The 12,862-nt window shown below is 40.5% G+C and overlaps 1 protein-coding gene across 2 annotated transcripts in view; it reads left to right on the plus strand.

The window, feature by feature from the left end:
* GSDME (gasdermin E) overlaps positions 1–12,862 on the plus strand; it is a 62,165-nt gene that overhangs the window by 13,361 nt on the left and 35,942 nt on the right. For both annotated transcript variants that reach the window (XM_032286980.1, XM_032286979.1), the window contains exon 3: positions 1,405–1,597. In XM_032286980.1, the coding sequence (XP_032142871.1) occupies positions 1,405–1,597 (193 nt within the window). The remainder of the gene's footprint in view (positions 1–1,404; positions 1,598–12,862) is intronic.

Genomic DNA, 12,862 nt, shown 5'->3' on the forward strand with positions numbered 1-12,862 from the left:
CAAGTGTGAAGTTTCTAGTGGAGTCTTAATGTCTCCTTACCAAATAGTGATGATAAAGACTATTTAAAATTATTATTTTTTATTATTTTTTAAATTTTCTTAGAGATAAGATTTGTTGCTTTGTCACCCCGGCTAAGGTGCAGTGGCATGATCATTGCTCACTTGTAACTTTGTACTCGTAGGTTCAGGTGATCCCCTCACCTCAGCCTCCAGGGTAGCTGGTGTTGTCCAGGTCGGCCTCGAACTTCTGACCTCAAAGGATCCTCCTGCCTAAGCCTCCTAAATTGCTGGGATTACAGATGTGAGCTACCACACAGAGAGAGACTATGTTTAGGGTGGTTTTTGGTTTTGGTTTTTGGTTGGATTAAAGTAGAAACCTGGAGATGTGGGAAGGCTAGCAGCTCAGATATGAAATCAGACATTTATCATTTCACAAAGGATGTGTTGGCCGGGCGCGGTGGCTCACGGCTGTAATCCCAGCACTTTGGGAGGCTGAGGTGGGCAGATCACAAGGTCAAGAGATTGAGACCATCCTGGTTAACATTGTGAAACCCTGTCTCTACTAAAAATACAAAAATTAGCTGGGCGTGGTGGCGCATACCTGTAGTCCCAGCTACTCCGGAAGCTGAGGCAGCAGAATCGCTTGAACTGGGAGGTGGACGTTGCAGTGAGCTGGGTATGTGCCACTGCACTCTAACCTTGAGACAGAGTGAGACTCCATCTTTTTTTTAAAAAAAAAAAAAAAAAAAAAAAAAAAAAGGGCATGTCCCCTGACTTTATCAGGAAATCAGAGATAAGAAATTGCATGATAAGGAATTGAATGACTGGGTAGAGGTCAGAGATAGATTCATAAATATGAGAAGGGAGTAATTTGGTTGGAGATGGTAATAAGGGCCAGGGGATTGTTTCCCAAGACTGGTGGGTGGAAAGGTAAGATGCCCCCAGACAGGCCTAGGTGGCCGAGGAAGGCCGTCCTCTCCGTCCAGGATAGGGGCCGCTGTTCTCTCTCTGTGTAGTGTCATCCTTGTCTAGTTCCTTTTCAGTCTTCACCCTGGAAAAGTCCACACTTAAAATGGACTATTGATCCACCTAGATAGTGGTTAAACAGGTGCTCACTTTATTCATTAGGCCTTTCTGTGCACCTTTCTATAGTATTGGAATTGAAAACCAATGAAAGAGAAAAGCATCTGATGGAGCCCTGGCCCCTGGTCCACAGCGTGCCCGCAGTCCACACACACACGTGCTGCCTTGTTTCCTTAAACACACACCGTGGCTGCCAGCTTTCCATCTGAGTGCCGGCCTGCTGCTTCCCAGGGTTCTCTGCACAGGCTTGGAAAGCTAAATGACCTAAGACATCGAGGTGGCCTTATCATCAGCTTCCTTTGCTTGTCTCCTCCATTCCAGTGGTTGTGGAGTCGGACTTTGTAAAATATGAGAGGAAGTTTGCAAACCATGTGAGCGGAACCCTGGATACCGCACTGGGGAAGGTCAAGCTGAACGTGGGGGGCAGCAGCCGTGTAGAGAGCCAGTCTTCGTTTGGAACCCTGAGGAAGCAGGAGGTGGACTTGCAGCAGCTCATCAGAGACTCTGCAGAGAGGTAAGGAGGCTTCTGTTTGGCATTTTGGATTTTGACACATCTCACATTTAAAGGTCATTCAGTTGGACCTTTGTTGAAAGGGCGACAGATTCGATCTCTGCCAATCGATAAACGTGTCTTGAATGCGCTTGTGCTGAAACGTCGTGAGAAGCACATTCTTTAGTCTGAAATTGCTTGACTGTTCTGGGCCTGAGGCAGGGAGGCTTGGGAAGCACTTTCAAAGGATGTTACTTCAGGCATATAGGTACTTCCTTCAGTCGCATGATTTATAAAATGCCATCGGTGAAAACGCTCTGTCCTGCGTTTTTGGAATATTAATTTTAGAAGCCGGAAAGTCATGACCCCCCTCAGGCTCGTTATAGTTTTCTGATGAAAAAAAGAAAGCAAGTGAGAGGCTTATTAAAAAAAAAAAAAGCTCTAAAACAAGAGCTGTTTTTAGTCTTTGAAGTCTTGAAGAAAACCCCACATTTACTCATGGTTTGGCTTTCGGTAAATACATTTTACCACAGGATAGCTCATCATTATTCTCACGTTTATTCAACATTCAAAAAATAATTGTATTAAGTGACTCCCATGTGCCATGTACTGTTCTACATTCTGGAGAGGCTGCAGAGAACAAAATGTCAAAATGCCTGCCCTGCATTCTAGTGAGGAGAGCAGTGTGTAGTAGGTTGACGGGAATCAGTGGTGGGGAGAGGGTCTAGGGCATGCTAGGAATGGGGGCTATGGATTTAGAAAGTGTGGCCAGAGAAGGTGTCATGGAGAAGCTGGCATGAGGGCAAAGCCCTACAGGAGGAGAGGGAAGGCACAGGGACATCTGGGCAGGATGTTGTGGGCAGTGGCTTGTGCTCAGGGCGGCCTGGGCCCAGTGGGCAAGGGGAGGGCAGGAGGGCAGAGTTGGAGAGGCTGAAAGGAGTCGGGCACCAAGTCCCACAGGACATCTAAGGCCACTGGAGAGGCTAGATGGAAAGGCTCATTGAGAGCCAGTGGAGGATTCTGGGCAGGGAAGCGGCGTGATCTGACATATTTTTTTAGAAGGATCATTCTGGCTCCTGAGTTGAGAAGAGCCTGGATGGGTGGCAGCCAGGAGTCTAGTTGAGAAGTCATTGCAGTAATTCAGCAGGGATGATATTTCAGTCTGTACAGTAATGGGTACATTTTCCTGTGTAATTCTATTGCCCTTCATTCTTTTAAGGCAACAATTCAAGTCCAAATAAATTAAGAGAAAATTCACTTATTTTTAAGTATGACTGGCTTATTTTATCTTTATAAACATTTGAAAGATTATATGGAATATTAAATATGTGCTCATCCCACAAAATTAAGCTTAAAAATTAACGAATAAAAAATACGATAAGGGCGGGGCGCGGTGGCTCACGCCTGTAATCCTAGCACTTTGGGAGGCCGAGGCGGGTGGATCACGAGGTCAAGAGATCGAGACCATCCTGGGCAACATGGTGAAACCCCGTCTCTACTAAAAATACAAAAAATTAGCTGGGCATGGTGGCGCGTGCTTGTAATCCCAGCTACTCAGGAGGCTGAGGCAGGAGAATTGCCTGAACCCAGGAGGCAGAGGTTGCGGTGAGCCGATATCGCGCCATTGCACTCCAGCCTGGGTAACAAGAGCGAAACTCCGTCTCAAAAAAAAAAAAAAAAATACGATAAGACTCACATAGCATTACCTGGGTGGATTTTGTACAGACATTGAGGTTGCCTGGGCAGCTGCCGACTTCAAGTCCCAAGCCCCTCTCCAGTCACAGCCCATGCTTACTAGAGCTGAAGGACTATGGCCGTGTGTTTACTGCCTGATGGCACTTTCTAGAACTCCACAACCACACGAAGCTCTGACTCCGCCAGGGGTTCCCTTTTGCCCAGAGAACTTGAAGTTTTCTATGGTAGCAGCAGGTAGAAGGGACAGCTGCCTCCATCTCTGGTGGTCATGATCTTTATTTTCCTTTCTCTACAGCTGATCTTTGCTAGAGTCCCATTTTCCTTCTCACCTACAATTGTTGGGACACACTAGAAAAGTATTTGATATTTATCTGAAATGAAGATGTAACTACATGTCCTACATTTTCATTTGCTAAATCTGGTGGCACTGGGGAAAGGGAAAAGGGAAGCTGGGGGATCCAGAGCCTCTTCTCTGCTCCCTCAGTCTCACGCAGCCCTCTCTAGCTTAGCTGCATTTTGCAGTCTTGTTATTTCTATTTCAAGAAGCACAGTTTGGCAATGCTCTATAATCACATTTCCCGATGTAGGTTTTTAAACACTCTTCATGATTCAGGTGTAGAAGCTCTTGCCGAAAGAAAGCGTATGACGAGGGTCAGCGAGAAGAGATGGGAGGAAACATTCTGGAGAGAAAGAAGCCAGAGCCAACAGTTCTAAGTGGAAGAAGAGGGAGTAGGGGAGGGGAAGGAAAGGGGCATCCACAGAGCACCTACTATGTGCCAGGCACTTTATTTGCAGCCCCTCCTTAACTCTGCACTGCCTCTCCTTTTATACTTGATGGCACCGAGGCTCAGGAAGGAGAAATAACTTGTTCCCAGACACAGAGTTCAAGTTGGATGCTGGAACTGGGATTCAACCCAGGATTTCCTGGCTCCAAAGCTCCTGTTCTTTCCTGTAAATCATGTAAAAGTCATTAAAATGATAGTACAGAATATAAAGGTAGAGGCATGAATCCGAATCCCAGTCCCTAGGGAGGATCCCTAGTGGGTGAATCGTGGGATAGAAACTGTACTGAGCAGGCACATGTGCATAACCAGGCCTGCGCACCTGGAGGTGTCTGCACACAGGGATGAGATCACTTGGACTTAGGAGTCCTATTACTTGTAGAGGTGATGGGGGAAGGGATGCCCCGGGGAGTGGTGCCACCAGAAGCATGATAAAGAACAAATAAAAGGACTAGAAACCAAAGAAGAGTCTTAGCACAGAATCACCGTGCCCTTGTTAGGCTGCTAGGAGGAAAGAGTAAGCTACAGGGGAGGGGAGGGGAGGGGAGGACAGGGGTGAGGAGGAAAGACTTCTGCTCCTGGCATGGAGATCAGTAAAGCTAACATTCTTGTGACTTCATGCTGGAGTAATAAATTCTTATCCACCTGGTTTGCCTGTCTTTGGACTCCGATAACATCATGGGGATTGATAAGGCGTTGTTGATACACGTGTGGCCTAGGGTGCGGTGATTTGTGATGCTTAAGGACTGTTCGTTCTGAGGGCTTAGTTACAGTCACTTTTATTTCAGGTCATTTAGATAAGTTGTCATCTACAAGTTATTTTAGGCCTCAAAGATCAGAATATTAGCTTTATTGTTTATGAAATGTGTGCACATAACAAAACCAAACTTGGTCCTTGAAAAAACAAGCCTGTGCCGGGCAGGAAGGCATCCCACAGAATTAACCTTCCGGATACCTGGAGCCGACCCCTTTGAATCCCATCTCTATCAGATCTTAAGCATGCTTGATGGAAACCATTCTAAGATACATCACGCACTTTTTTTTTTTTTAATGGAGAATAACAAATTGATTGAGACTTTTTTAGAGGGACTCAGATTCATGTGATAAGCTCTTTAATTTTTGTGTTTAATAAGCTCTTTCATCGTTATTCTGTAATACACTTTTTGTTTGTCTGCCTTGTCTTCTGTGGTCAGCTGCCATTTGTCACTACCTTAAGTATAAAAGCCATAGCCCACCCCACCTCTGCCACCAGTTTGTTGCTTCTGGTAAGTTTATTCCTGGTCAATAACTTAGGTGGACTTGTAAGCCACGTCTGCCTTTGCCCTCAGTTTCCCCAGCTGTAGGTGAGATAGTTGGACTAGATGATATCTGAAGGTTTTCTCCTGCCTGAGTGTCTGGAAGTGAGTAGACTCTGGAGCATGTGCTCAGCTCCTTCCCCTGAGTTCTGGGCCTTGGTCCCAGCTGTTTTTCAGAGACCATGCTATGTTTCGCTTTCCTGGCTATTTGAGGACTGAAGAGGGTGTTACCATAATGGCATATCCCACTTTTATTCTTTGTCATATTGTAAAGGGAATTTTAGTAAAGCAGATTACATTTTTCTATGCATGTGCAGTAATGAGAAGTTTGGTTCTTTATTCGACTTCCAATTTGAATAAATTATATGAAACCAGTATATTAAAGCAGTGTTATGACAATGACAACAATTATTTAAAATGTTTTAAAATTATACTGAATATAAATACACATATATTTATATAAATATATATACACATATATTTATGGCATATATGACATATATTTTTTAATGGGAAAATATATCCCATGAGATGTTTTGATATAGGCTTACAATGTATAATAATCACATCACGTAAAATGGGATATCCATTACTTCAGCCATTTGTCCCTTGTGTTACAAACAATCCAATGATATACTTTTAGTTATTTTTAAATGTAGAGTTAGTGACTTTAGGTACCCTGTTACGCTATTAAATACTAGATCTTACTCATTCTGTATCCATTAACCATCCTTATACCCCCCACCACTGTCCCACCACCCCTCCCAGCCTCTGGTAACATCTGTCTACTCTCTATCTCCATGAGGTCAATTGTTTTCATTTTTAGTTCAACAAATAAGAGCATACGAAGTTTATCTTTCTGTGCCTATTTTATTTCACTTAACATAGTGACCTCCAGTTCCATTTCTGTTCTTGCCAAGGACAGGATATTATTCTTTTTTATGGCTAAATAATACTCCATCGTGTATATGTACCATATTTTCTTTATCCATTCATCTGTTGACGATTAGGTTGCTTCCAAATTTTGACTAGGGTGACTAGTGCTGCAATAAATGTAGGAATGCAGATATCTCCTCAATATACTGATTTCCTTTCTTTTGGGTATATATCCAGCAGTTGGATTGCTGGATAGTATGGTAGCTCTATTTTTAGTTAGTTTTTTGAGGAATCTCCAAACTATTCTTCATAGTGTACTAATTTACATTACATTCCCAACAACAGTGTACAAGATTCCCCTTTTTTCACATTCTTGTCAGCAGCTTTTATTGCCTGTTGGATAAGAGCCATTTTAACCAGAGTGAGATGATAACCCATTGTGGTTTTGATTTGCATTCCCCTGATGATCATTGATGTTCAGAACCTTTTCATATGCCTGTATGCCATTTGTATGTCTTCTTTTGAGAAATGTCTGTTTAGATCTTTTGCCCATTTTTAATAGGATTATTAGATTTTTTTTCCTACAGAGTTGGTTGAGCCCCTTTTACCTTCTGGTTATTAATCCCTTGTCACATGAATAGTGTACAAATATTTTCTCCCATTCTGTTAGTTGCCTCTTCATTTTGTTGATTGTTTCATTGCTGTACAGAAGTTTTTAACTTGATATGATTCCATTTGCCCATTTTTGCTTTGGAGGCCTGTGCTTGTGGGATGTTACTCCGTAAATCTTTGCCCACTTCAATGTCCTAGAGAGTTTCCCCCATGTTTTCTTGTAGTAGTTTCATAGTTTGAGGTCTTCGATTTAAGTCATTAATCCATTTTGATTTGATTTTTATATATGGTGAGAGATAGGGTCTAGTTTTATTCTTCTGCATGTGGATATCCAGTTTTTCCAGCGCCATTTTTTAAAGAGGCTGTCCTTTCCCCAATACATGTTCTTGGTACCTTTATCGAAAATGAATTCACCGTAGACATATGGATTTGTTTCTGGATTCTCCATCCCATTCCATTGGTCTATATTTGTTTATATGCCATTGCCATTCTATTTTAATGACTAAAGCTCTGCAGTATAATTTGAAATTCAGGTAATGTGATTCATCCAGCTTTGCTCTTATTGCTCAAGATAGCTTTGGCTATTCTGTGTCTTTTGTGGTTACACATAAATTTTAGGAGAGCTTTTTTTTTTTTCTATTGCTGTGAAGAACATCATTGGCATTTTATAGGTATCGCATTGAATCTCTACAAAGTATAGATTATTTTGAGTAGTACGGAAATTTTAACGATATTATTCTGATCGGGGAACATGGAATATCTTTCCATTTTTTTTTTTTTTGTCCTCTTCAATTTGTTTCATCAGTGTTTTATAGTTTTCATTGTAGAGATTTTTCACTTTGGTTAAGTTAATTTGTAGATATTTAATTTTATTTGTAGCTATTGTAAATGGGATTAGTTCCTTGATTTCTTTTTCAGATTGTTCTATGTTGGCATATAGACATGCCACTGATGTTTGTATGTTAATTTTGTATCCTTGAATTTGTTTATTGGTTCTATAGTTTTTTGTTGGAGTCTTCAAGTTTTTCCAAATATAAGATCATGTTTTCTGCAAACAAGGATTATTTGACTTTTTCCTTTCCAGTTTGGATGCCTTTTATTCTTTTGTCTGATTGCCCTAGCTAGAACTTCGAGTACTATGGTGAATAACAGTGGTGAAAGTGGGCATCCTTGTCATGTTCCAGATCCTGGAGGAAAGGGTTTCAGTTTTTGCCCATTCAGTATGATACTGTCTGGTGGGTCTATCATATATGGCTTTTATTGTGGAGGTATGTTCCTTCTATGTGCAGGTTGTTTTTTTCTTCTCTTGAAGGGATATTAAATTTTATCAGATGCTTTTCAGCATCAATTGAAATAATTATATGGTTTTTGTCCTTCATTTTGTTGATATGATGTACCACACTGATTGATTTGAATATGTTGAACCATCCTTGCATCCCTGGGATAAATCTCAGTTGGTCATGATAAATGATACTTTTAATGTATTGTTAAATTCATTTTTGTTAGTATTTTGTTGAGGATTTTTGCATCATTGTTCATCGGGGATATTGGCTTGTAGTTCTCTTTTTTTGATGTGTCTTTGGTTTTGGTATCAAGGTAATTCTGTCTTTTTAGAATGAGTTTGAAAGTATTCCCCCCTCCTCTGGTTTTGGAATGGTTTGCATAGGATTGGTATTCATTCTTTTTTAAATGGGAACATTCAGCAGTGAAGCAATCAGGTTTTCCTTGGCTTTTCTTTTCTAGGAGACTTTATTTTGACTTTGATCCCATTACTTGTTACTGGTTTGTTCAGGTTTTGGATTTCTTCATGGTTCAATCTTGGTAGGTTTTATGTCTAGGAATTTATTCATTTCTTCTAGGTTTTCCAATTTATTGATGTATAGTTGCTCATAGTAGCCTCTAATGATCCTTTGAAATTCTGTAGTATTAATTGTGATGTCTTGCAGGGTCCAGCCCCGCTGGAATTCTTTTGCGTGCAGAGAGGATAGATAGTAGGAAAGAAAGACACAAGGACACAGATAAGAGAATTCAGCTGGGACTGAGGGACCACTGCTACCTAGTCACGGAGTCCAGAAGTGGTCCCGAATGCCTGGACACACTGATATTTATTGTATACAAGGCAGAGGGGCAGGGTCAGGAGAGTGACTCATCTAACATGATTGGTAGGGGTCAAGCAAATTACATTTTTATAATACCACATGGGTACAGTTTAGGGGGTCACGTGAGCAAAGTACAGGGGGCCACGTGGGTACAGTACAAAGGGCCCTTCCCTCTCAGCTAGCCGCTATAAGGAGGGGAGGCACATATGTCAGTATCTTTCTATGCACTTACTAGAGAGAGGAAAGGCTTCTAGGATTTCTCTATTCTTCTAAGAATTTACAAAGGAGCATCAGGTGGGAAAGTGGGACATGAAAGTGGACAAGGATGGTGACCATTGGAGCACAGCACCACGGAGAGGTGTTTAAAGCCCTGGATGTCTGCAGGCCCACCTGGCTGGTGTCAGACCTTCCTTGAGAGTCGGATGGAGCAGAGTGTTCTCTGAACTCCCCAGTGAAAGGGAAACTCCCTCTTATGGCCTGCTAAGCAACTGGCGCCTCCCCAGGCTCTGGCCTCACTGCAAGGCCTGCGTGCTAAGTAATGGGTGCCTTCCCAGGCGCTGGCGCTACTGCAAGGCATTTACTCTCGCCTCCTGATCACTTCTCACAATGTGAAATTAATTTCTCACATGGAAATTAAACAATATGCTCCTGAATGACCAGTGAATCAATGAAGACACTAAGAAATTATATTTCTTCAGTTCCGAATTATATTTCACACTATTATTTCCATACTGTAAGGCTAAAAATGTTCCTACACTGTAATACTAAAGCAAAGATTAATAATAGAGAATCATAATCTAATAAGATTGAGTATATAATTGATTATGTGATTGTATCTAAGTCGAATTTGTATCATTGCTATAACTAATCAGTAAGTATATTCGGTGTCAATACTATATCTAAATAATCAGCTATTTATTATACTGGGAAAGATTGTGCCTTCAGTCTCTTGCCATGGCACCTGGGCAACTTTATTTCCACAATGTCTTTTTTCTAATTTCTGGTTTTATTTATTTGGGTCTTCTCTTTTTTTCTTAGTCTGGTTAAAGGTGTGTCAGTTTCATTTATCTTTAAAAGAAACATTTTGTTTCATTAATCTCTTGTATTGTTTTCATTTTAATTGATTTCTGTTCTAATCTTTACTATTTCTTTTTTTCCACTAACTTTGGGTTTGGTTTGATCTTGATTTTCTAATTCTTTAAGATGTATTGTTAGATTTTATATTTGAACTTTTTCTACTTTTTTGATATATGTACAGCTAAAAACTTCCTCTTAGTACTGCTTTTGCTGTATCCCATAGATTTTGCTGTTGTGTTTCTGTTATCATTTGTTTTAATAAATTTTTCAGTTTGTTTCTTAGTGTCTTCATTGATTCACTGGTCATTCAGGAGCATATTGTTTAATTTCCATGTGTTAGTATAGTTTCACAAATTCTCCCTTGTTATTGCTATGTAGTTTTCTATTGTGGTCAGAGAAGATACTTGATATTAATTCAGTTTTTTTAGTATTTTGAAACTTGTTTTGTGGCCTACCATATGGTCTTTCGTTGCTAATGATCCATGTGCTGAGGAAAAGAATGTGTATTCTTCAGTTGTTGGATGAAATGTTCTGTAAATATCTATTAGATCCATTTGGTCTAGTGCAGATTAAGTCTGATGTTGATTTTCTGTCTGGATGATCTGTCAGATGCTGAAAGTTAAGTGTTGATGTCTCCAGGTATTGCTATATTGGGGGCCTTTCTCTCTCTGTCTTTAGCTTTAATAATATTTCCTTTGTATATCTGGGTGTTCCAGTGTTGGGTACATAAATACTTAAAATTGTTATATCCTCTTGCTGAATTGACCCCTTATCAGTATGTAGTAACCTTCTTTGTCTCTTCTTACAGTTTTTGTCTTGAAATCTATTTTGTCTGATATAAATATAGTTACTCCTGTTATATTTTTGACTTCAGTCTGCATGTGTTATCTTTTTCCATCCCTATTTTTCAGTCATATTTGTCTTTATAGGTGAAGTATATTTCTTGTAGGCAACAGATCATTGGGTCTATTTTTTTCAATCCATTTAGCCAGTGTATGTCTTTTGACTGAAGAATTTAGTCTAATTACGTTCAATTATTATTGAGGACTTCTGCCATTTTGTTATTTGTTTTGTGATCTTCTCTTCTCTCCTTTCATTTCTTCCTGTCTTCCTTTTAGTGAAGGTGATTTTCTCTGGTGGTTTGATTTAATTTCCTGCTTTGTTTTTTTGTGTATGTTTTATATTTGTATGTTATATATTTGAGGTTACCATGAGGTTTGCAGATACTAGCCCATTATTGTTAACCCATTATTTTAAGCTGATAAAACTTAATACTGCTGGCATAAACCAACAAGCAAATAGAAAAGTAATACAAACTCCACACCTTAACTTTGTCCCCCTGCTTTTTAACTTTTTTTTTGTCTGTTTATATCTTACTGTACAGTCTATGTCTTTAAAAGTTTTGGTAGTGTTTTTTTTTTTTTTTTTTTTTTGAGACAGAGTTTTGCTTTTCTCACCCAGTCTGGAGTGCAGTGGCATGATCTTGGCTCACTGCAACCTCCGCCTCCTGGGATCAAGCGATTCTCCTGCCTCAGCCTCCTGAATAGCTGGGATTACAGACACCTGTTACCAAGCCTGGCCGATTTTTTGTATTTTTAGTTGAGATGGGATTTTGCCATCTTGGGCAGACTGTTCTGAAAGTCCTGACCTCAGGTGATCCGCCCACCTCGGCCTCCCAAAGTGCTGGGATTACAGGCGTGAGCCACCGCCCCGGCATCGTACTATTTTTAATTGGTTCATCTTTTTGTCTTTCTGCTTAAGATATGAGTCGTTTGCATACCACAGTTACAGTGTTATCATACTCTGTGTTTTTTCTGTGTACTCACTATTGCAAGCATATTTTGGACTTTCAGATGATTTCCTATTGCTCATTCATATCCTTTCTGATTGAAGTACTCTCTTTAGCATTGCTTGCAGGACAGTTCTGGTGTTGATAAAGTCCTTCAGCTTTTCTTTGTCTGAAAAAGTCTATATTCTTCTTCATGTTTGATGGATATTTTTGCTGAATATTCTAGTTTAAATATTTTTTTCCTTCACTTTAAATATGCCATGCCCCTTTCCTGGCCTTTGAGACTTCTGCTGAAAAGTCTGCTGCCAGACATATTGGAGCTCCACTGTATGCAGTTAGTTTCTTGCTGCTTTTAGGTTCCTTTCTTAATCCTTGATTTTTGGGAGTTTGATTATTAAATGCCTTGAGATAGTCATCTTCGAGGTAAATCTGCTTGGTGTCTATAACCTTCTGGTACTTAGATATTGATTTCTTGCTCTAGGTTTGGGAAATTCTCACTATTACCCTTTGAATGAAATTTCTACCCCTATTTTTTCTCTTCTTCCTCTTTAAGGCCAATAACTCTTAGATTTCCCTTTTGAGACTATTTTCTAGGTCTTGTAGGTGTGTTTAATTCTTTTTTATTCGTTTTCTCTGAAGTATTTTCAAAAATCCTGTCTTCAAGCTCATCAGTTATTCCTTCTCCTTAATTCTGCTATTAAGAGACTCTGGGCCGGGCGTGGTGGCTCACACCTGTAATCCCAGCACTTTGGGAGGCCGAGGGGGGTGGATCACAAGGTCAGTTTAAAATGAATATTTCCCAGCTGGGCCTGGTGGCTCACGACTGTAATCCAAGCACTTTGGAGGCCAAGGTGGGCGGATCACCTGAGGTCGGGAGTTCAAGACCAGCCTGACCAACAGGGGTGAAACCCCGTCTTAAAAAAAAAAAAAAAAAAATAGCCGGGCGCACTGGCTCAAGCCTGTAATCCCAGCACTTTGGGAGGCCAAGGTGGGTGGATCACGAGGTCAAGAGATCGAGACCATCCTGGGCAACATGGTGAAACCCCGTCTCTACTAAAAATACA

The sequence above is a fragment of the Sapajus apella genome, unplaced genomic scaffold, assembly GCF_009761245.1.
Source record: "Sapajus apella isolate SASKATOON/1434 unplaced genomic scaffold, GSC_monkey_1.0 scaffold19, whole genome shotgun sequence".
Lineage (NCBI taxonomy): Eukaryota > Metazoa > Chordata > Mammalia > Primates > Cebidae > Sapajus > Sapajus apella.